The sequence below is a fragment of the Furipterus horrens genome, unplaced genomic scaffold (genome assembly GCF_987537825.1).
Source record: "Furipterus horrens unplaced genomic scaffold, mFurHor1.1.pri manual_scaffold_3, whole genome shotgun sequence".
Taxonomy (NCBI): domain Eukaryota; kingdom Metazoa; phylum Chordata; class Mammalia; order Chiroptera; family Furipteridae; genus Furipterus; species Furipterus horrens.
Window position 1 is genome coordinate 105,098,347 of NW_028327173.1, and position 21,481 is coordinate 105,119,827.

At 40.0% G+C, this 21,481-nt stretch overlaps 1 protein-coding gene across 1 annotated transcript in view; it reads left to right on the forward strand.

The window, feature by feature from the left end:
- The window catches only part of PTPN9 (protein tyrosine phosphatase non-receptor type 9), a 109,598-nt gene that overhangs the window by 43,754 nt on the left and 44,363 nt on the right, over window positions 1-21,481 (forward strand). Inside the window, exons 2-5 of the mRNA XM_090269973.1 lie at window positions 5,971-6,114; window positions 9,493-9,582; window positions 12,325-12,449; window positions 17,071-17,176. Coding sequence (XP_090126099.1) covers window positions 5,971-6,114; window positions 9,493-9,582; window positions 12,325-12,449; window positions 17,071-17,176 — 465 coding nt within the window. The remainder of the gene's footprint in view (window positions 1-5,970; window positions 6,115-9,492; window positions 9,583-12,324; window positions 12,450-17,070; window positions 17,177-21,481) is intronic.

Here is a 21,481-nt window from a genome sequence, read left to right on the forward strand (position 1 = left end):
TATAATTCTAGTGGCGGGCAATCAGGCCCCTAACAAAACAGCCTATGGGTTCTGTTTCAATTGGAGCAGCCCAGGGGTTCTGTAACACAATCACATCAAAATTACAACTAAAATATAGAACAATTATCAGCCAGAACTGTCAAAAATCTAGTTGAATGGGAATCTGACAGTTATGGAATTAAAGAAAACCACATTCGTTGAGATGGGTAGGAGGGGTGCAGACGCGGATGGGGCTGATCTGTCATCCACATGCGGTGGATAAAAATTCAGGAGGGATATTTGAGGAGTGAGGCGTCCCAGCTCCACACTAGGCCCCCCAACACAGGGTTCCAGTGACAGGAAGAGAAGACCCCACAACTTCTATCTGCAAAAACCAACAGGGTTTGAGTCGGTGAAGAAAACTTAGGGAGCCCCAAGCAGTTTCTCTTAACCCAGACATGGAGTCATCTACTAAGACTCACTCCCTCTGAGCTCCAGCACTGGGTTGTGAAGTAGAAGCCAGCCATTCAAAAACCCAACATGAGGCAGCTCACCTATACCCCTGCCCCAGCTGCCCTAGACTCAGGCAACTATCAGGAGATCGCAGCTGGGCCAATTGCCAACCTGCTGGCCGTATAAGGAGGCATCTTAGCCTATCCTGTGCTGTTTCCACATTACAAGCCCCAGAAACTCCTTAAAAAACTCACCCCACCCTGACCCTAGCTGCTGGCGTCTGACTCCAAGACTCCAAGACTCCAGCCTGTTGTGCCCTATACTCAATAAACCATCCTGTTCAGCATTTGGCTGCTGGCCTTCACTACCTCCGCCAAACCCTGAAACCTGACATGAGATAGCAGCTTGAAAGGCATCAGTGGTGTGCGGGGAGAAACTGAAGTGTCTGGCATCTAGGCCAGCAGAGGCCGTTGTCTCTTTTTTGATTTTTTCAATTTCTTTTTTATGATCTGTCTCTTTTTCTAAACCCTCCCCTCACAGAGATGGCAAGCTAGTGCCATATCTGAGACTCCAGCAACCTGGTAGCACTGTTTGACCCACCTAGGAGAGCCCCAGACACTCTGCCCTCCCCAACTTACCGGCCCACTCAAGCTGCTTTTCCATGTGAATGGCTGGTCTTGGCTCAGGCTTCACAACTTCCTAAATCCTATCAGATAAGCAACAGCTGGCCTTAGTGAGCTCTAGGTCTGGTACCACCAGCAGCCAGCTTAGATTCACAGTTGGCTTCACCTGGGAATATCCAAGTCTAGCACAAGCAGCAGCCATCTCAGGTTGCTTTATAGCTCAGGCAGGGTGGCACCTGGCAAAACACAGGTGGGGGCTGACCTTGGCCTGCACCCACTGGGAAATCCCAGAGCCAGTGCACCCAGTCAATAGCTACAGACCATGTCAGAGCCCCACCACCCTGCCCCTGCACAGCTGATCCTCCACAGAGGGTGGAGGTTGGTAGTCAGTGGTCACAGTCAAGCCTTGCAGCTGACTGGCCTGGGTAAATCTCTCCCATGGTTCTGCCAATAGCAACTAAGGCTCAACTACAAGAGTAGGGTGTACTCAGCTCACATGAAGGGCACGCCTTGAGTACCCAGTTTGGGTCATAGGGGAGGCTGGGCCGCTGGACTCTACATTAGGCCATACTACCAAGACAGAGAGTCAAAGCACCTCTACTCAATACATAGGAACAAACACGGGGAGGCTGCCAAATTGAGGAGGCAAAGAAATATGACCCAGATGAAAGGACAGAACAAAGCCCCAGAAAAAGAACTAAATGAAACAGAGATAGCCAATCTATCAGAAGTGTAGTTCAAGACAATGGTAATCAGGATGCTCAGAGAAATTATTGACTATGGCCACAAAATAAAGGAAGAAGTGAAGGTTATACAAAGTGAAATAAAGAAAAATATACAGGGAACCAACAGTGATGGGAAGGAAGCCAGGATTCAAATAATTGATTTGGGACAAAAGGAAGAAACAAGAACTGAAAAAAACAAGGAGAGGATTAGGAATCCCTGGGACAACGTTAAATGTACCAACATCTGAATCATAGGGGTGTCAGAAGTAGAAAAGGAAGATCAAGAAATTGAAAGCTTAGTTGAAAAAATAATGAAGGAAAACTTCCCTTATTTGATGAAGGAAGTAAAAATACAAGTCCAGGAAACAGAGTCCCAAACATGTTGGACCCAAAGAGGATCGCACCAAGACATATCATAATTAGAATGCCAAAGGTTAAAGATAAAGGGAGAATAAAAGCAGCAAGAGAAAAGCAGAGTTACCTACAGAGGAGTTCCCATACAACTATCAGCTGATTTCTTAAAAGAAACTTTGCAGGCAAAAGGGACTGGCAAGAAGTATTCAAAGGGATGAAAAGCAAGGACCTACAACCAGAATTACTCTATCCAGCAAAGCTATCATGTAGAATGGAAGGGTAGATAAAGTGCTTCCCAGGGAAGGTAAAGCTAAAGGAGTTCATCATCACCAAGCCCTTATTATATGAAATGTCAAAGGGACTTATTTAAGAAAAAGAAGATCAAAATTATGAACAGGAAAATGACAACAAACCTACAACTATCAACAAGTGAATCTAAAAAACAAAATCAAACCAAGCAAACAACCAGAACAGGAACACAATAACAGGTATAGGGATCATTTAGAGGGCTTTCAGGAGGGAGGGGGAAGGGGGAGAAATGGGGGAATGGTGCAGGGATTAAGAAGCATAATTGGTAGAAACAAAATAGAATAGAATAGTATAGGAAAGGGTGAAGCCAAAGAACTTACATTTAGGACCCATGGACATGAACTAAGGGGGAGGGGATTGCTGGAGGGAAGTGGGGGTCCTGGGCAGAGTGGGGGCAGTGGGAAAAAATATTGGGACAACTGTAACAACATAATTAATAAAATATACTTTAAAAAACAAGAAGCCTAGTTAAATTCAAACCATTGACCTTGAGTTGAAGATTTTTTTTTTTTTTTGTAAGCTATGACTGATCTTTTGGCTCATTCTTTCTTTCACCAGGAATACACTGAATATTTATTTAAGGAATTTAAATTACCCCTTCTGAAGAGTGTGTTGCTCATTAGACTATTTGGATTTTCTGAAAGCTTTTCTTCATGTTTTCTGGTAACTAACAGGACCACAGCTTGGTCTGTATTTACTGGTTGTGCCAAATCCATGTGTAAACCGAAGGAGAGATCTGAATAACTGTCTAGTGGAAGGCTATTTAAGGTGAGGCATGCTGGTGTGGCTCAGTGGATTGAGCTCCGGCCTTCAAACAGAACCGAAAGGTCACCAGTTCGGTTCCAATCCAGGGCAGGGCACATGCCTGGGTTTCAGGCCAGGTCCACCATTGGGGGTGTGTGAGAAGCAACAGATCTGTATACCTCTCACACATCAATGCTTTCTCCCTCCCTCCTCCTTTCTCTAAAAATAAATAAATGAAATCTTAAAAAAAGAAAAAAAAAAAAAGGCGAGATCCTCCCTTCTGCCTTTTTTCAGATGGATTGGGATGTGCAGGAGGGTGAATCTGAGGCAGGTGATGTGTGTGTCTTTGCATCTGTAAATATCACATCGTTGTTTACAGTACACTGCATTTTCCTCATGCGAAAACTATACAGGCCAAATCAGGAGGAATTGTTCCCTTGCTTAAAGCCAAGAATAACATCCTGACCAGCAGGAGAAAGAGGTCAGTTCAAGGCAACAGCTCTTGGGAGCTACAGGACATTAAGAATCTTGAACGAACTGAGTTAATAGAAGGAAGCCAATAAAAATGTTGATTTAAGTGTTTGAAAACTGTGTTCTCTTATTGGGGCATGGTTTATTTATGAAAAATAAAAAATTGTCATAATAGATATGTGATGAGTTCATATCACCCATCTCTTGGTCATTTAACTACATATACATATATATATTGCCCCTCCTCCTGCCTGTGTGTTGATTTGTCTATTGTTTTTATTAGAAAAAGAGAAAAAGAATGTTATACTAATATTTTGGTGTTTTATTCTACAAGCAGCTTCAAAAATGCCCAAGAGGGCAGGATTTGAAAGATGATATGTTATTTAAAAAACAAACATCCTTTACAAAATCTCCTGGGGACCTTCTGGATTGGTGGAAGTTTTGTTTCTGGGATCTTTCTGTGCCTATTTCTCGTCTTTTTCCATTCAGTCTTTCTTCGTTCTGATGCTGACCATTCATCCCACTGAGGCTACTCACACTGTTTTCTAAGTTTGTCTTGTCTTCTCTGGGACTCATATCTCTGGTCTAACTTCAGCTGGTTCTGGGCCGAAGTGACCATCTGAAAGCTTTTCCTCATGGCCTTTATCTCTTGGATCATATTATGCACTTTGCCTGATTTGTTTTGCTGCTTCTCTCCTTTTCCAGTATTATAAGCTGTATTGCCCCAGACCGCTTAGATTTTACTCTGGTTTGTAAAGTGCCTTTTTCCTTTCCTAGAAATTGGGGAATGAATAAATCAGGTGGTCTGTGGTGAGGAATTGCTAACCCTCCTAGTACTCCAGTATGCTACTTGCTTTAACACGTAGGTAGCAATTTGGATAGTACTTGCAAGGTAGGACTTGTTGCCAAGACTCTAAAGTAGGTCATTGCTGTTACCCTTTCTCCCCTTGTTTTTCAATAGAAAATTTAGAGGTAAAGAGAGAACTGCCTTGTCCATGGTTACATAGTAGAATGGTCGTACACTTTTTGGAACAAATCTCATTTTTGTATTCCTTATACTTCTTAGCACAGCTATTGAAAATTGTTAATAAATAAAACAATAATTTAATAAATACATTTTAACTGAATTGATTGGTCAATTAAATTTCAGATTTCTTATCAAGTTGATCACCTTTTAGACCAATATATGAGAAAAGTTTTTGGGTGGAAGGAACTGAATAGCTCTGCAGAAAGTTTTTAACAATTTACATTTTTAAAAAAGATTTTATTTATTTTTAGAGAGAGGGGAAGGGAGGGAGAAAGAGAGGGTGAGAAACACCAATGTGTGGTTGCCTCTTGTGCGCCCCCAACTGGGGACCTGGCCTGCAACCCAGGCACGTGACTGGGAATCAAACTGGTGACCCTTTGGTTTGCAGGCCAGCACTCAGTCCACTGAGCCACATCAAACAGGGCACAATATACATTTTTTTGTGCAGAAATTCTCGTGTAAATTCTATTTGTAATGAAGAAATGGAAGGATAGTATATTAGAGTGGAAATTGGTTAAAAATGTAAGGAGGAATAGGATGAGAGAGGATAAAAGAATGTGGGTTAATCAAGAGATATGAATAAAGATGTATCTTGCCAGCTTGGTATCGGACAGTGAAAATGAAAATTCCCCACCCTCCCCCCAATATCAGACTCTCCACCCAGTCTCTCTCCCAGACCACTATTAAAGGGCAATAATGACTCTCTGGGTCCTCTTGTCCATGTGTGGTTTGGGCTGCCATGGGAAGCATGAAGAGGGCCTGTGGGATCAGTCAGCTGCAAAGGGAAATTTTCCTTTTGATTTGTTAAGTTCTTCCTAATAGTTTTGCAGCTCTCAAACAGTACTGCTAATTCCAAAGCCAAAACCATTTTCTGATTGTTTTGCTGTGTCCAGTTGGCTTGTGTGGGCTCACAGCAGCAGCTGAGACTCCTGTACTATACAGCATATCATGCAATAACCCTTCGGAGGACCAATCTACCTTTTTTTAACCTTTAAAAAAAAAAAAAGAAAGCAAACTTACTTTTTTGCTTTGGGGCCAGTAGTTTGCATCTCTTTTGTGATCCTTCCTCTCCCCCCTTCATCTGGCCTTGTCGAGTTGTATAAATGAATTTTCAATTGTTCTGGTTTCAGGCATGTTTCCAACTTGTCTTTACCTGCTCCCTAAACTTTGGTTTCAGACTTGCTTGCAGGAAAGGGTGATTGAGTTTTTTCTTGCTTGTTTGTTTTTTGTTTCAGTAAATATGTTCTCTACTTAGTCATTTTTCTTTACTTTCTTTGTCAAACAGGCCACCAAGCAGTTTCTTGAAGAGATTAACAAGTGGACAGCTCAATACAACGTTTCCCCTCTCTCTTGGAATGTGGCTGTCAAGTTTCTCATGGCCCGGAAGTTTGATGTGCTCCGAGCCGTAGAGTTGTTCCACTCCTACAGGGTACGTAGCTCTGGTGGACCAGACCTGTGGCAGCTGGGTTCTCTGTGTTCCTGTTTTCTTTGCCCCACTCTCCACACAGTGGTTCTAAGTGTTCTCTCCACTCTCATTAAAAAAAAAAAAAAAAAAGGGTAAGTATTCAAGAGCTTTACCTTGGGATCAGAGAGTCCTTTTGAAGAGATATCCCCATAAATTAAAAAGAGAGAGAGAGGGGGGTGTAGGGGGGTAAGAAGCACTAGTATTGATTTAAGACAAAAGCTCACTTAAACTTATCTTGTGGATCATCTCCTTCAATATTTATTCAGTTATTCAGCGGAAATGTAGAGTGCTATGCTCCAGGTGTTGATACTACTGTTAAGAAAGACAGAGTAAACAATTATAGAAACGTTATGATAGGGCAGTACTGGTTTCTGTGTGAGCCTTCCTGAAGGAAATGACTTCTAAATTAAGATCTTAAAGAATGAGTAGGAATTAAAAGTTAGGGGGGGAAAGTTCACAAAAGTATGACAGAGATAACAGCAGGTTTCTGATACCTAGGGAGAAATCGAGCTGAGCAAAAACACTGAGAGGGAGTGGGGGTGTAGCAAGAGATTGAGGGGTAAACAGGGCCAGATAAGAGAGTTATCTATCTGCTGCTTCTCTTTCTTTCTTTTTTTAAAAATTTAACCTTTATTGTATTTTCTCCATTACCATGCAGTCCCCGTATAGCCTCCTCACCGCACTGTTGTCCATGTCGACGACTCCTTTTTCCTTTTTGCTCAGTTCCTCCACCCCCCCACCCCCCATAGCTGTCATCTGCTCTCCACCTATGGCTCTGTCTCTGTTTTGCTTGTTAGTTCAGTCTGTTCATTAGAGTCCACATATGAGTGAAATCATATGGTACTTGTCTTTCTCTGACTGGCTTATTTCACTTAGCATAATGCTCTCCAGGTCCATCCATGCTGCTTTTTCTTGAGGGCAGAGAAATTTGTTGAAATAAACAGCAGAATGACTTGATCAGATTTGCATTCAGGAAAGATTTTTCTTACTGTACTTTAGAGAATGGATCAGAATGGCTAAACTAAAGACAGATAAATTAAAAGGCTCTTGTACTTATTGGGAAAGAGATGATTATGGTGTCTTGAGGCATAATTTAAAGTGGAGATAGATAAAAATTAGTCTGATTCTGTAAGTAAAATCAGTAGGACAGGGTTGCTTAAAGGGGTGTGTGAGGCAAGAGGAGACCAGGGTTCCAGTTCTCTGACTTGGATGACAGGGTACATGGCAGGGATATTCACTGATACAGGAGACATTGGATGGGTGCAGGTATATGGACAGAGAAGGTCGTGAGTTCAGTCTGACCATGTTAAATTTGGAGTGCCATTGGGATATCCAGATAGACCCGACCTCTAAGTGGTTGGAATATGAGTCTAGGGTTTAGAAAATAAAACTGGACTGCAGTGGAGATTTGGAGTGACCAAAGTAGAGCTGAATGTTGGAGCCGTGAGAATGAGCGAGGTCATTCTGGGAGAATGTGAGGAGTAGGAGGGTGTGTAGGACAGAATCTCACCTCAAGACTTTTTGCTGTCTTTGTTTGAAAAGTTGGGTTTTTTGTTTTATTTTGTTTTTCTGCTGAACAAGAGGGTTTATTGAGTATGCAACACAGCAGGCTGGTGTCGGCATCAACACCAGCCTGAAAAGTTCTTTTAAAAGTTGAATTTGAATGCTCTAGGTAGGACATGTACTCTTCTGTGATCCCAGCGCCAACACTGTCTTCACTTGCTACTGAAGGCATTTGAATTTGATTTTAAAGATGGATTTGGGAACACCTGGTTTGTTTTATTCACCAGCATGTTCCTAGCACTTAGCTCAGTGCATGGCACATAATGGTTGCTCTACAAATATTTGCAGAATAGATGAATGAGTCCGTGAGTGAGCAAAGGGATGGGGGGAGGGAGCCCACAAAAGAGACTTAGATGGAATATTTGAAGAAGTAGCAAAACCCAGAAAATATTCTCTGTCAAAGATAGAGAATGTCTCAAGAAGGGAAAGTGAGTGGTCAACCTTGTTACGTAAAGGAGGACTGAAAATGTCTCCTGGATTCAGTGATAGTAAGGACTTTCTGTAGTTAGACAACATGAGAATGCATTAGATCGAGCTTGAGGGATCTGAGGGTGAGCCTAAAGAATCTGACCATGACTCTTCCCAAAAGCAGCTTTAGGTGACCTCTGAAACTAGTTTGCTATTCACTTGACCCAGAAAACCCCACAAAATCATGCAGATCGAGAGGTTCAAATCTTTGCGTTCACTTTAAGAACACTCGTGAAACTGCCCAAGTCATCAAGGGCATGCATATTTGAAAAGTTACCAAGTACCTGAAGGATGCCACTTAATAGAAGCAATGCGTGCCATTCTGTCATTACAGTGGTGGCGTTGGTAGGTGTGCCCAGGCCTAACAGTGGGGCTGGACACAGGGTCCGTGGTCCAAAAAGAGTGCTGAATTTTTGCAGCACATTCTTAAAAATGCAGAGTAATGCTGAACTTAAGGGTTTAGACGTAGATTCTCTGGTCATTGAGCACATCCAGTGGACAAAGGTCCCAAGATGTAGCACAGAACTCACAGAGCTCATGGATGGATTAACCCATTCATGAGTTCTCCCTGCCACACTAAAATGATCTTATTAAGAAGAGCAGATTGCTAGAGGGAAGGGGGGTACTGGGCAGAGGGGAGTAAAGGGGAAAAAATTGGAACTACTGTAATAACATAATCAATAAAATATACTTAAAACAAAAAAAAAAGGAAGAGCAGATTTTTCCTAAACCGAAAGAGGAGGTTGCACAGAAGAAAAAGTTATCCCAGAAGAAACCAAAGAAACAAAGCTATGGCCTGGGAGTAAATTTAGCATAAAATAAATACTAATAAAAGTAAAAAACAAGAATTTGGCTCTCAGGATGAGAAAAATGAGGTCATGGCATCTGTTATTGGAGAGGATATTGAGGGAAGAGGAGGGGAGACTCTAAGATAGGAGAGACTTGTGCCTGGAAGATGTGTTAGGATGCCAGTTTGGGGGCACATATTTTAATATCCTGGTACAATATCTGTACTGCTGCATGTTTAAGAAATTTGACTCTGCACGCTAATGATACATATTGGTTGGTCCTCAGGGTTAGAATTCACCCTGATTCATAGGAAACTATTCTACCTAAGGGGCTGAAAAGGTGGCATTAGGAAAGGAATGCTGATACCACTCAGTTGGCATGGAAGGAGGTTACAAAGGAGTTTATGATTCAGTTAGCTGACTTGTGAAGTCCTCCCTTATCTCTGAAATTTGGTGATTGCATAAATCTGTTCTGGATATATAATATTTTCATGGTAATTCATCTTGTGTGCTTTATTTTTAGGAAACACGAAGGAAGGAAGGCATTGTAAAGCTGAAACCTCATGAAGAACCTCTCCGTTCTGAGATTCTTAATGGAAAATTCACCATCTTAGTGAGTCTTCATGGACCTCTCTTGTACTGTCTCATTATTTCTGTTTTTTTTAACAGGAGAAAAATTAAAGATTTATTTTCTATTTTTCCCCCTTTTTTCCATTATTTCCTTTTATAGCTGTTGTCCTCTTTGGACTTTTTTTTTGCAGGATACCTTATCCTAAATCTAGAGAATCTCAACAGTTGGAAGCAGATATGAAGCAGCTATGTAGTTTGGCATAAAATTATTCCAGTAATAATTGAAATTATTGAGAATCAGTTGCACAGTAGAATTAGAAAAGTTTCTTCATTGGTTTTTAAGTTAGTCAAGGCCTTTGTGATGGGTATATAACACTGGGGAACACAATTTTCGTTGAGTTAGATCTGACACTTGTTTTTGACTAACTTGGCATTTGAATCCAAAAGTGATACCAATTTTTCTCTATCACGTCAACTTTTTAAGGTACAGGATACCCTCCCTTTGTCCCCAGAATCATTCAAAATGTACATACAAAGGAAAATAAAGAAAAAATTGCCTGAATATACTGTTTATTTAGTTATTTTATTCATATAAAGGCTATATATTGTTACTGTAAGTCAAATTGTGTACAAGTAGTAAAGTTCTGCTACCAAACATACATATTAAGGTATTTTATCTTTTCAAACAACAGGCTAGGAAATGCCAAAATGAGATTCTTAGAACAGCCTCCTTCAGTTGGCAAAGCTTTAACAAATTGCTTCATGAGACCCAGTTTTATGTGCAGAGGTGGGAATAGAACGTTATTTCTGTCAACAAGTGGCTCATGTAGAATGTTTGGATCACCAGGTTTGAGGTCAGATCTTGGAGGCTAATACGACTCCACCCAATGCTTCTCACGAGCTCTGCTCTCCCACATACACAGAAAACAGGGATACTTGGTGTATCCGTGTTGCTGACCAAGAAGGAAGTAGACCATTTTAAGGTCAACACAGATGATCCAGTTGTGCTTGTGATATTGCAACAGATCAATGACTCTCTTTATGTCTCCATATTCTTCACTAAAACAAACTGAATGGCCAATTGGGACTGCACCAAATAAATTGCCATTGTGGAGGAGGACACACTTCAAGCTCCACTTTGAGCTATCGATGAACAGTCACCATTCAGTTGCATTATAGATTGGAATTCACAATTCCTCCATTAAACCGTGTATGTTATGGCAATACACAAAGCCACCATCACTGCAGAAATGCACTTTCTCTTGATCGAAAGTAGGATGCCTTCGTGCCTTTTTCAAGCAAGTTTTTCTCATGCAGCCTTGGTGCTAGGAGTTCTGAAGCCTTTTTGGATAGTCCCGAATCTCGTGCCAAATCATTCAACTCATGCTGATCAAATCCCTTACGAACTGAGTCATCTTCAATTTCAAAATCTTCATCATTGCTGTCACTTAGTTCTTCACCAGACTCCTGTTTTTTGAAAGAGGATAGTTCAGTGAAAACTGGCACTGGGATTTCAGCTGAATGAGGCACTGCGCGTATAGCTGATGGTAGACTAGGATACTCTATTTTACATTTATTTTTCTTGTTATAGCCTGACGTTTTCATTATACAAAAGTAACAGTCACTTGAATGGTCTCTGGGCTCTCGCCAAACCACAGGTATACCAAATGGCAATTTATCACCTATTTCCTTTGTCCACATCCATAAACTGTCGACACACCACTGGCACAACTTGTGAGGGGGCCTGAGACTTATCTTGATCACCAAATTTTACTTTAAAATATGCAAAATAGGCTTGCCTGACAAATGCACTGATGTTTGTCCTTTGACTGGGAATGGTGAAACTGCCACAGATATAACAAAATGAATCAGGGTTGTTTGGGCACTTATGACGAGAAATAGCAGAGGCAGACATGATCTGAAGGAAAGAAAATAAGTACGTATGTAAATAAAAAAATAAATTCTGCTAACTCCTTGCATACAGACAAGAACTCAGACTACACTTCAGAATATGATTCACTATTTAGAGCGGCACATAACCTCTCAGCACACTGTACATGTGTAACTGAATAGCCTAGACAAGTATGAACCTGTTGCTGGTCTCCAAGGTTGTCTCCCAGCCCTCCCCACTCGAGGGAGGTTTGCTCTCAGCCAATAGGAGAGCACTAGTGATTCCCTTGATCCAGGCTCTATCCAGCCTAGAGTGGTTGCATTAAGATGAGCTGTACAGAAAAAACTTGATGTGATAGAAAACTAACTGCAGTTTTGAAATCAGCAAGCATGCCTACTTAATCTAAAACAGCTGAAAAATTGAACTCAACAGGAATTATGTTAAAAATTGTTCCCCTGTGTAATGTGTCAGAGGCCCATCCTATCTAATTGAATTCAAGCTTTCTTCACTTAGACGACGTAGCCTTTCAGGTAAGTATTTATACAATGGGTGGATTTTATTGTTTTCCTCTGCTGTTATTTCTTTGGGCATCCTGCCCGGAAAATTCGTTAATCAGCCAGTGTAGACTGTCTTTTAACCTCTGCAACTGAAGAGTTGAGATAATGTGTCTTTTTCCTATCATCAAAATATGGTTGGGGGCGGGGGGTGCTGAGAATCAGGCACAGGCTGACATAACCTTTGTTCCGTTTCTGGAGCAACTGATGCAAGCCAGACAAGTATTGCCAGTATCTGTTCTCTTCATATTGGAAAGCTGTGTCCAGGGTATAAGAAGCCATAGTTATTATTGGAACTTTCTGTATGATTTCTAAATGTTTCTTATTTTATTTGCTCTAGAATGTTCGGGACCCAACAGGAGCTTCCATCGCCCTCTTCACTGCCAGATTGCATCATCCCCACAAGTCAGTCCAACATGTGGTACTTCAGGCTCTGTTTTACCTACTAGACAGAGCTGTGGATAGGTGAGCATGGAAATATTTTTTAGGTGGTCTGTATCCAGGTGGGAAAGGGACAGTTCTCAATTTGATAAAACTTAGCAGTGCCTTTTCTATGCTCCTTGGATGTGCCCTGGGCAGTGAGTGCTTTGTATAGAAAATGTCCCATGTCCTTAAAGGCTTGGCATATTTCTAGGTACTATCAAGATGGTTCTTTTCAGGATTACAGAAGCTGAGAAAGCCAATTAAATAGCAATCCGCAATGTATTAAGAATTACTTATTGAGAAGTCCTGGCCAGGTAGTTCATTTGGTTAGCACATCATCTCAATATGCCAAGGTTGCATGTTCAGACCCTGGTTAGGGCACATATAAGAATCAACGATTGAGCCCTAGGTGGTGTGCTCAGTGGATTGAATGCCAGCCTTTGAACCAAGAGGTCCTGTTCTATCTCTGATCAGGGCCCATGTCGGGGTTGCAGGCTAGGTCCCCGGTTAGGAGCATACGAGAGGCAACCAGTTGATGTTTCTCTCATTCTCTTTCTCCCTTCCTTCCCCTCTCTCTAAAAATAAATACAATTAAAAAAAAAAGAATCAACCAATGAATGCATAAGTGGAATAACAAATTGATGTTTCTCTCTCTCTCTCTTCCCTCCCTCCCTTTCTTCCTCTTTCTCTAAAATCAATAAACAATTTTTTTTTTAAAGAATTCTTATTGAGGGGGAGAAGACCTGTGCTGGTTCTTTTTGGTTCATTCTTCCCTGGATGTTGATTTTCAAAACCCTCTGGGACCTCAGTTTCTTTGTGAAGTAGGAATAATGCCAGTTAGTCATTTAGGATTTTGAGACTCAACATTCATTCAGGAAAGAAGAGCACAAAGGTATAAAGTTAAGCTACATCATCTTTATCAGTAGGTACATAAACAAAAAGAAGCAGCTCATGTCATATCTCTTCCCCTCTAAGGTAAATGGTATTATTACTGTTCTAAAGGCAAAGAAACTGAAGTCTCCGGAAGTTATGTGACTCTCTTAAGTCATCACATGTTGCTCCAACTAGGTCTAATATCCTGTTGTTTTTTCTTTTTCTCTTGGCCAGAGCTATTTATACCCTACTGTATTGTTTTTCTGCCATAATTTTTTTTCCCTTAGTGCTTGTCATTTGCAGTTTCTTATTGCTCTGGGTGTTGTGGGCTGGTTCTCTGGTTTAGGAGTGATACATCTAGGACTGAGATCTGAGATAGGGAGACAGCTGTGCACAGCATTGGTCATACTATGCACTTAGAGCAGCGGTTCTCAACCTGTGGGTCGCGACCCCTTTGGGGTCAAATAACCCTTTCACAGGGGTCGCCTAAGACCATCAGAAAACACATATATAATTACATATTGTTTTTGTGATTAATTACTATGCTTTAGTTATGGTTGGGGGTCACCACAACATGAGGAACTGTATTAAAGGGTCGCGGCATTAGGAAGGTTGAGAACCACTGACTTAGAGGATGGGAATAGCCAAAAGATTGTCTTCGTTGGTGCTCTCTGTCTAGTTCACTTGTTAACAGCCTTGTTAATGTAACTTGTTCATAGTCATTAGCTTCTGCTTTTGATGCATAGTGGGAGATAGATTTAAACCACACAGTGTTGTTCTGTTAAAGAGACGTTACTAAGGAAAGATGAGCAGTGTCTCAGGCCTAGTAATGCATAATCAGAAGTGTGGAATGTCTCAGTTCTTCTTTTCTGGGATGGGTCTTCAGCACAATGTCCAGAATATAGGTTCCTTTGAAATGCATTGTAGCTCAGGGGAATGAATGAAAGCTTCCTTTACTGGAGGACTCAATATTGGCCTTCCTCCTTGGGCAGCTTAGACACTCAGAGCTGTCACACAGGCATGACCTAACCAGAGCTCGTGCTTTCCAGGATGAGCATTGGGTCCCACAGGAGCACCTGCACATAGGTAAACATCATTGAGGGAGAAAGAGAGGGAGAGAGACATCAATGAGTGGTTGCTTCTCAGGCGCCCCCGGCTGGACACCTGGCCTGCAACCCAGGCATGTGTCCTGACCGGGAATCGAACCAGGGACCCTTTGGTTCGCAGGTCAGCACTCAATCCACTGAACCACACCAGCTAGGGCTAAAAGATATGTTTTTAAATTTTCACCGGTAACTTTATTGATTTGGATATTTTGAGTATATTGGCTATCTACCACATGGTGTGACATTGATTGTTCTCACTGTCTTGATTTGATTGCTGTCAACTTCAACTGTTCTACCCGACGATGGAGCATTGTCCAGCAAGGACTCTCCAGCATAAAACTTCCCAAACCACTTTTGACATGTTTGATTAGTCACAGCACCTTCTCCATACACTGCACAAATCGTTCTTGCATTTCAGTTGTGTTTCTACCTTTCTTGAAATAACAGCATAATATGCTGAAAATTTTGCATATTTTCCTCCATCTTCAATATTAAAATGGCTACACAAAAATTTGCCAGTTTTGCTAAGTTGTTTCTTTAATGCACATTGGTACCGCAGCTGTCACAATACAATCTAACAAAATTGTTTCAAATGAAGGTAAAGAAAACTAAGCAATACTATAACAATCTTACAGAAAAAACCAAATGAACTTTTTGGCCTATCCAATAGTATACAAAATAACGTGAGACCCTTGATTTCATGACTGTGTTTTGTGCCAAAACTTCTCAGTTTTAAATACAGTGGTGCCTTGGTACTCTGGCTTGAGAACTCATCAAACCTGGTACTTGTCACATTTTGACGAGAAAAAATGTTTCAGCACTCTGTGCTTGCTCGCCACTCTTCACACTTGCTAGAACTTGTATGAGTCACGATACCCCGCAAGAGAAAATGCTTCATCAATAACCACTTACTCACCACTCCTCACAATGAATTAACAGCAAGTACCGAGGTTCCAGTGTAAATGTGAAAACTTGCTATCGTCTATGCATAGTCCAGCCAAATCATTTATTCTGTATACAGAATAAAGCAAGTACAGATCTGGCTTAATGGAAGAGGCAACTTTGAAAAGCCCTTAGGCGTTTAGGAGATTGCGTTGAGGAATACTTTGTATATCTGCATGTATTCCTAACTTCAATTTAGGAATAGACTGACCACCTTTCAATTTACTTTTGAAGATGTTTTCCAAAGACCATTTGGGGGTTCTCTTCCTCACAGTCAAAAGGGACAAATTCACAATCATTAAGCTTCGAGTTTTGTTTTACAGTTTCCCACAGTCTAAAGTTTTTTGTTTTTTTTTTTTTGTTTGTTTGTTTTTTTTGTGATGCTTCCAGTACACTGTATACAATTCAGTGACCATTCCTTATGGACTTGTGTTGCAAAGGCTGTGCAAGGGACTATTGGAGATAATGAGTGACCAAAACACATTTCCACTCTAGGAGAGAATCGGATAGCTACACAAAGTTGTGTACTCTAAGAGCTGCAATAAAGATACACAGGAAAATTTATGGAGTTTCAAGAAGGTAAAGGATGGTAGTACATTTGATTACAGTTATCAGGGGGATCTTCATGGAAGAGGAAACTTTTGAGCTAAACGGAATGTTACAGAATTTGGATAGGCAGATTCAGAGACAGGAAGAAACAGTTCAAATTTTGACAACCCAGATGCTCTGGAACATTTGTAACTTACAAGTTTGGCCCTTGATAAATCTGGATAAATATGCGTCAGTAAGTATAATTCCAATTCCAGTTTCAACATGAGAGGCTTTCTGCCACACCACTAAGCAGTTCTTCAACACCAGCTCAGTGTTCCACAATGCACCTCAATTCTGACACTGTCCACCTAGGGATAGCATTAGGTTCCACAGATTCAAGGTTTACAGTCCTACAAGACTGTCCCCTTCTACCCACTTGAGACAACAATGGCAAGTTCAGAGTATCACCTCTGCTTCTGACCAACAGAATGTAAATCAGAGGCTCTAACCCCTCTCTTCTTGGGTTTGATGAATATGCTAGAATGGCTCACAGAACTCAGAAACATTTTACTTACTAGATTACTGGTTTATGATAATATGACCCAGGAACAGCCAGGTGGAAGTGATGCATAGACAAGGTATGGGGAAAAAGCATGGGGTTTCCATGCCCTCTGTGAGAATCCCAACACCTCAACATGTTCACCAACTGGTGGAAGCTCTCTGAACCCTATCCTACTGAATTTTTATGGAGACCTCATTACTTAGGCATGACTGATTAAATAACTAGTCATTGGTGATTGAACTCAGCCTCTAGCCTCTCACCCACCCTTCCTTCCCAGGTGGGGGTGGGGTAGGACTGAAATGCCAACTCTAATCAGGTGTTTGGTCCCCTGGCATCCAGCTTCATTCTAGGTGACTTTGGGGCATTCCAACAGTCACCTCATTAACATAACAAATACCTTTATTGAGCTCTTAGGAAATTCGAAGAATTTTCAGGGTCCAAGACCAAATATATAGTTCTTATTACAAGTCACAATATTACAATAAGCATAGCAGATACCAAAGGTAAATCATCTTTTGCAAGACCAGAGTTCAGGGAGGCAGTTATTTTGGTCCCAAATGTATCCCATACTTTTGTTTTTGCCCCAGGCTTTCAACTGGCCTCATTCATCTGATTACTTAAATGTTTTTGTTCAATGGTTGGTTTACAGCTTTGAAACTCAGAGGAATGGACTGGTGTTTATCTATGACATGTGCGGTTCTAATTATACCAACTTTGAGCTGGATCTTGGCAAGAAAGTCCTAAACTTGCTGAAGGTAAGGCTGTGACAGGGTCCTCTCAACTGTCCTACAATGGTTAGAATACTTTTTTCTATTCTTTGTGAGATTTAGGAATAGTGTAAACTTTATAGAGGTTGTATTCTGTTTAAAGGTCACCTGTAAATGAAGACTAATACCTGCTTCCTCAGAACAAGAAATGGTCTTATGAGTAAAGTGGGAAGAATTTAAATAATACACAGAAACATTCTGAATCATAAAGGTGTGGGTGTCCCTTTCCTGGAGTTTTGCAAATAAGAGTAAATGAAGGACTACAAATGGCCAATGTCCTTCAAAGATGTAACCTAGCAAGTGACTTTCAGACTTTTTAAACATAATCTAGTCAGAAATATGTTTTACATTACAGCTTAGTCTGTAAAAATATATGTACACTTACACATATATGTAGAGTTGCATACATAGATACGGTTCTTGATCTCTTATCCCAACCTCTTAAGTCCAGAGGTGTTTTTTAACGTTTTGAACTTCAAAACGTAATATGTATGCCAGTCTGTAGTCCAACATTAATTCTGAAATGGAATATAGTATTCAAAATGAGTGGAGAAAAGTAAAGGCTTTAAATAGCCTAGGGCAGTTCAGGTTAGATATTGCTGCCTATGAGTTTGCAGCAAATTTAAAAAAGAAATTTAAGGTTTTCATGGTTATTTAGATTTCAGAATCTCTGAATAGGGGTGGGTGTGTATGTCTCTGTGCATGTTTATAAAACAAAAAAGTAGCACAAAGTCAGCTTTACCCTTACTATGTACAGTCACTTTGATTATTCTCTTCTAGTTCATATCTTTAAAATGTTAGTCATAACCTATTAAGTTAATTTCAGGACCTATTGAGTGACAACTTGCAGTTTGAAAAACATTCATCTAGAAGTCTAAGCAGTCTTTGTTCTGGGTCCTCACCTGGGAATACTATGGAACTAAATTTCTGGAGATGTTTTTATTTATTTATTTACTTATTTATTTTTTAACCCTCACCTGAGGATATGTTTATTGACTTGAGAGAGAGAGAGGAAGGGAGGGAGGGAGAGAGAGAGAAACATTAATGGGTTGCCTGTTGTACATGCCCCGACCAGGGATCAAACCCACAACCTAGGTATGTGCCCTGACCAGGGATCAAACATACAACTTTTTTGGTGTACTGGACAATGCTCTAAACAACTGAGCCACCCAACCAGGGCTAGAGTTGTTTATTTACTTTTACAGTTTTACAATAGAAAGTATATAAATAAAGTATTATACTGCATGTTGTTTTCTGGACTTGCATTTTTCACTCATGATTATTTTGCTAAAATTCTTCCAGTGTAGCTGTGATTCATTTCTTTTTATTGATAGTTGAAGAACTGTTACCTTTTAATTCTTCATCCATTGGTGAATGTATCAGTTTACTCATCTACTCTTGTACCGATAGCTGTTTGCATTGTTTCCTGATTTCTTGCTATTTGAACAGTGCTGCTATGAATAGCTTTATACTTGTCTTCTGGTGCATGTGTTTCTCGACCACTTTTTCATTATTACCTCACTAAGGAGCCTATTGTAGACAATCCCTACCCCTCACCCCTAGCCCTTTTAATGAAATTCTAATACCACAGATGTACTGTACATATCATTTTATACTGAATGCATATCTGTGGTTTATGCATAAAAAAGTATGATGTTTTTGCCCATTCTCCACTCTCCTTAAAACTAATTTCATCCCTTTGGGGGTGGTATCATCACCCCCACTGAGAATGCATGCACTAGAGTATACACATAAGGAGTAGAAATATGGGGTCATAAGGTCTATGAAGATTCATCTTCATAAAATAGTGTCAAATCATTTTCCTAAATGATTGTACCCACCTGCCATGTGTAAAATTTCCATTGGTACACATCCTCTTCAACACTTGGTGATGTTAGACTTGTTAATTTTTCCCAATCAAGTGGGATAAAATACCATCTTGTAGTATAACTTGCATTCTCCTGTTAGTGAGAGTATCTCTTATTATATTTATTTGTGTTTTCTTCTTCTGTAAAATGCCTATTTATAGCTTTTACCCATTTTTCTATTGGTTTATCCATTTATGTAGTTTTTCATATATTATTAATACTAACCCATTCATATACAGGTATATCCATATGTATTAATATATACTGTCTTAGTTTATAGCTTGTTTATTCACTTAAGTCTTTTTGACTAAGAAGTCCTTAACTTTAATATGGTTAAATGTGTCTGAATTTCCTGTTTAATGTGTTTGCTTCTTAAATCTTTTCATATTCCAAAATCACAAAAATATGTTAATGTATTTTTTTACTGCTCTACCACAGATTCCATATGTATTATTATTTTTAGTTGATCTTTTATGTGGTAAAATATACATAACAAAAGTCACCATTTTAATAGTTTCTAAGTGTACAGCTGTACACTTAAGTGCCATTAACTACATTCACAGTGCAACCATCACCACTATTCATTTTCAGAACTATTTTGTCATCCTAAACAGAAATTCTGTACCCACTAAACAATGTCTCCCAATAATTTCCATCCCCCAGCCTCTGGTAATTTGCCTTTTCTAGGCCCTCATTGAAGTAGAATCACACAATATTTTTATACTTTTGTGTGTGTTTTATTTTACCTAGCATAATATTTCCAGATTCATTTATATTATAGTATATATCAGAATTTAATTCCTTTTAAAAGATTAATATTGTATTACAATAAAGATTTTATTGTATGTATGTATGTATGTACAACATTTTGTTTATCCAGTCACCTGTTGATGGGACATTTGGGTTGTTCCATCTTTTGGCTATTATGAATAATGCTGCTGTGAACATTGGTGTACAAAGTTATCTATTTGAGTTCCTACTTTCAATTCTTCTGCACATATACTAGAAGTGGAATTATTGGATCATGTGATAATTCTACATTTAACATTTGAGGAGCTCTTTTCTTTTTTTTTAATTATATTTTATTGATTATGCAATTGCAGTTGATCTGATTTTTCCCCCTTTGCCCCACTCCACCCAGCACCCTCCACTCCCTCAGGCATCCCCACACCATTGTTCATGTCCATGGGTAATGCATATAAGTTCTTTGGCTACTCCATTTCCTTTACTGTACTTTACATCCCTGTGGCTATTCTGTGACTACCTATTTGTATTTCTTAATACCCTCACCTCCTCACCCATTCTCCCACACTCCCCTCCCATGTGGCAACCATCAATTTGCTCTTTGTATCCATGATTCTGTCTCTGTTCTTCTGGTATGCTTAGTTTGTTTTTTAGATTCAGTTGTTGATATGTATTTGCCATTTTATTGTTCATAGTTTTGATCTTTTTTTCTTAAATAAGTCCCTTTAACATTTCATATAATAATGGTTTGGTGATGATGAACTCCTTTACCTTTTTCTTGTCTGGGAAATTCTTTATCTGCCCTTCGATTCTAAATAACATCTTTGCTTGGTAGAGCAATCTGGGCTGTAGGTCCCTGCTTTTCATAACTTTGACTATTTCTTGCCAATCTCTTCTGCCCGAAAAGTTTCTTTTGAGAAATCAGCTGACAAGTCTCATGGGAACTCCCCTATAGGCAATTAACTTCTCTTGCTGCTTTTAAGATTCTCTCTTTATCTTTAACCTCTGGTGTTTTAATTATGTGTCTTGGTGTGGGCCTCTTTGCATCCATCTTGTTTGGGACTCTCTGTGTTTCCTGGGCTTGCATGTCTGTTTCCTTCACCAAATTAGGGAAGTTTTCTTTCATTATTTTTCAAATAAATTTCCAATTTCTTGCTCTTTCTCTTCTCCTTTTGGCACCCTTGATGCAAATATTGGATCTGTTGAAGTTGTCCCAGAGGCTGCTTATACTGTCCTCATTTTTTGGTTTCTTTTTTCTTCTTGCTGTCCTGATTGGTTGTTTTTGGCTTCCTTATGTTCCAAATCATTGATTTGATTCTTGGCTTCATCCACTCTACTGTTGTTTCCCTGTAAATTGTTCATTATTTCAATTAGTATATCCTTCATTTCTGACTTGATCTTTTTTATGCTGCTGAGGTCCTCACTAAGTTCCTTGAGCATCCTTATAACCAGTGTTTTGAGCTCTGCATCTGATAGGTTGGTTATCTCTGTTCTGTTTAGGTTTTTTTCTGGGGTTTTGTTCTGTTCTTTCATTTGGGCCATGTTTCTTTGCCTTCTCAATTTGGCAGCCTCCCTGTGTTTGTTTCTGTGTATTGAATAGAGGTACTTTGACTCTGTGTCTCGGTAGTGTGGCCTAATATAGTAGGTGTTGTGTAGGATCCAGTGGCACAACCTCCCCTAT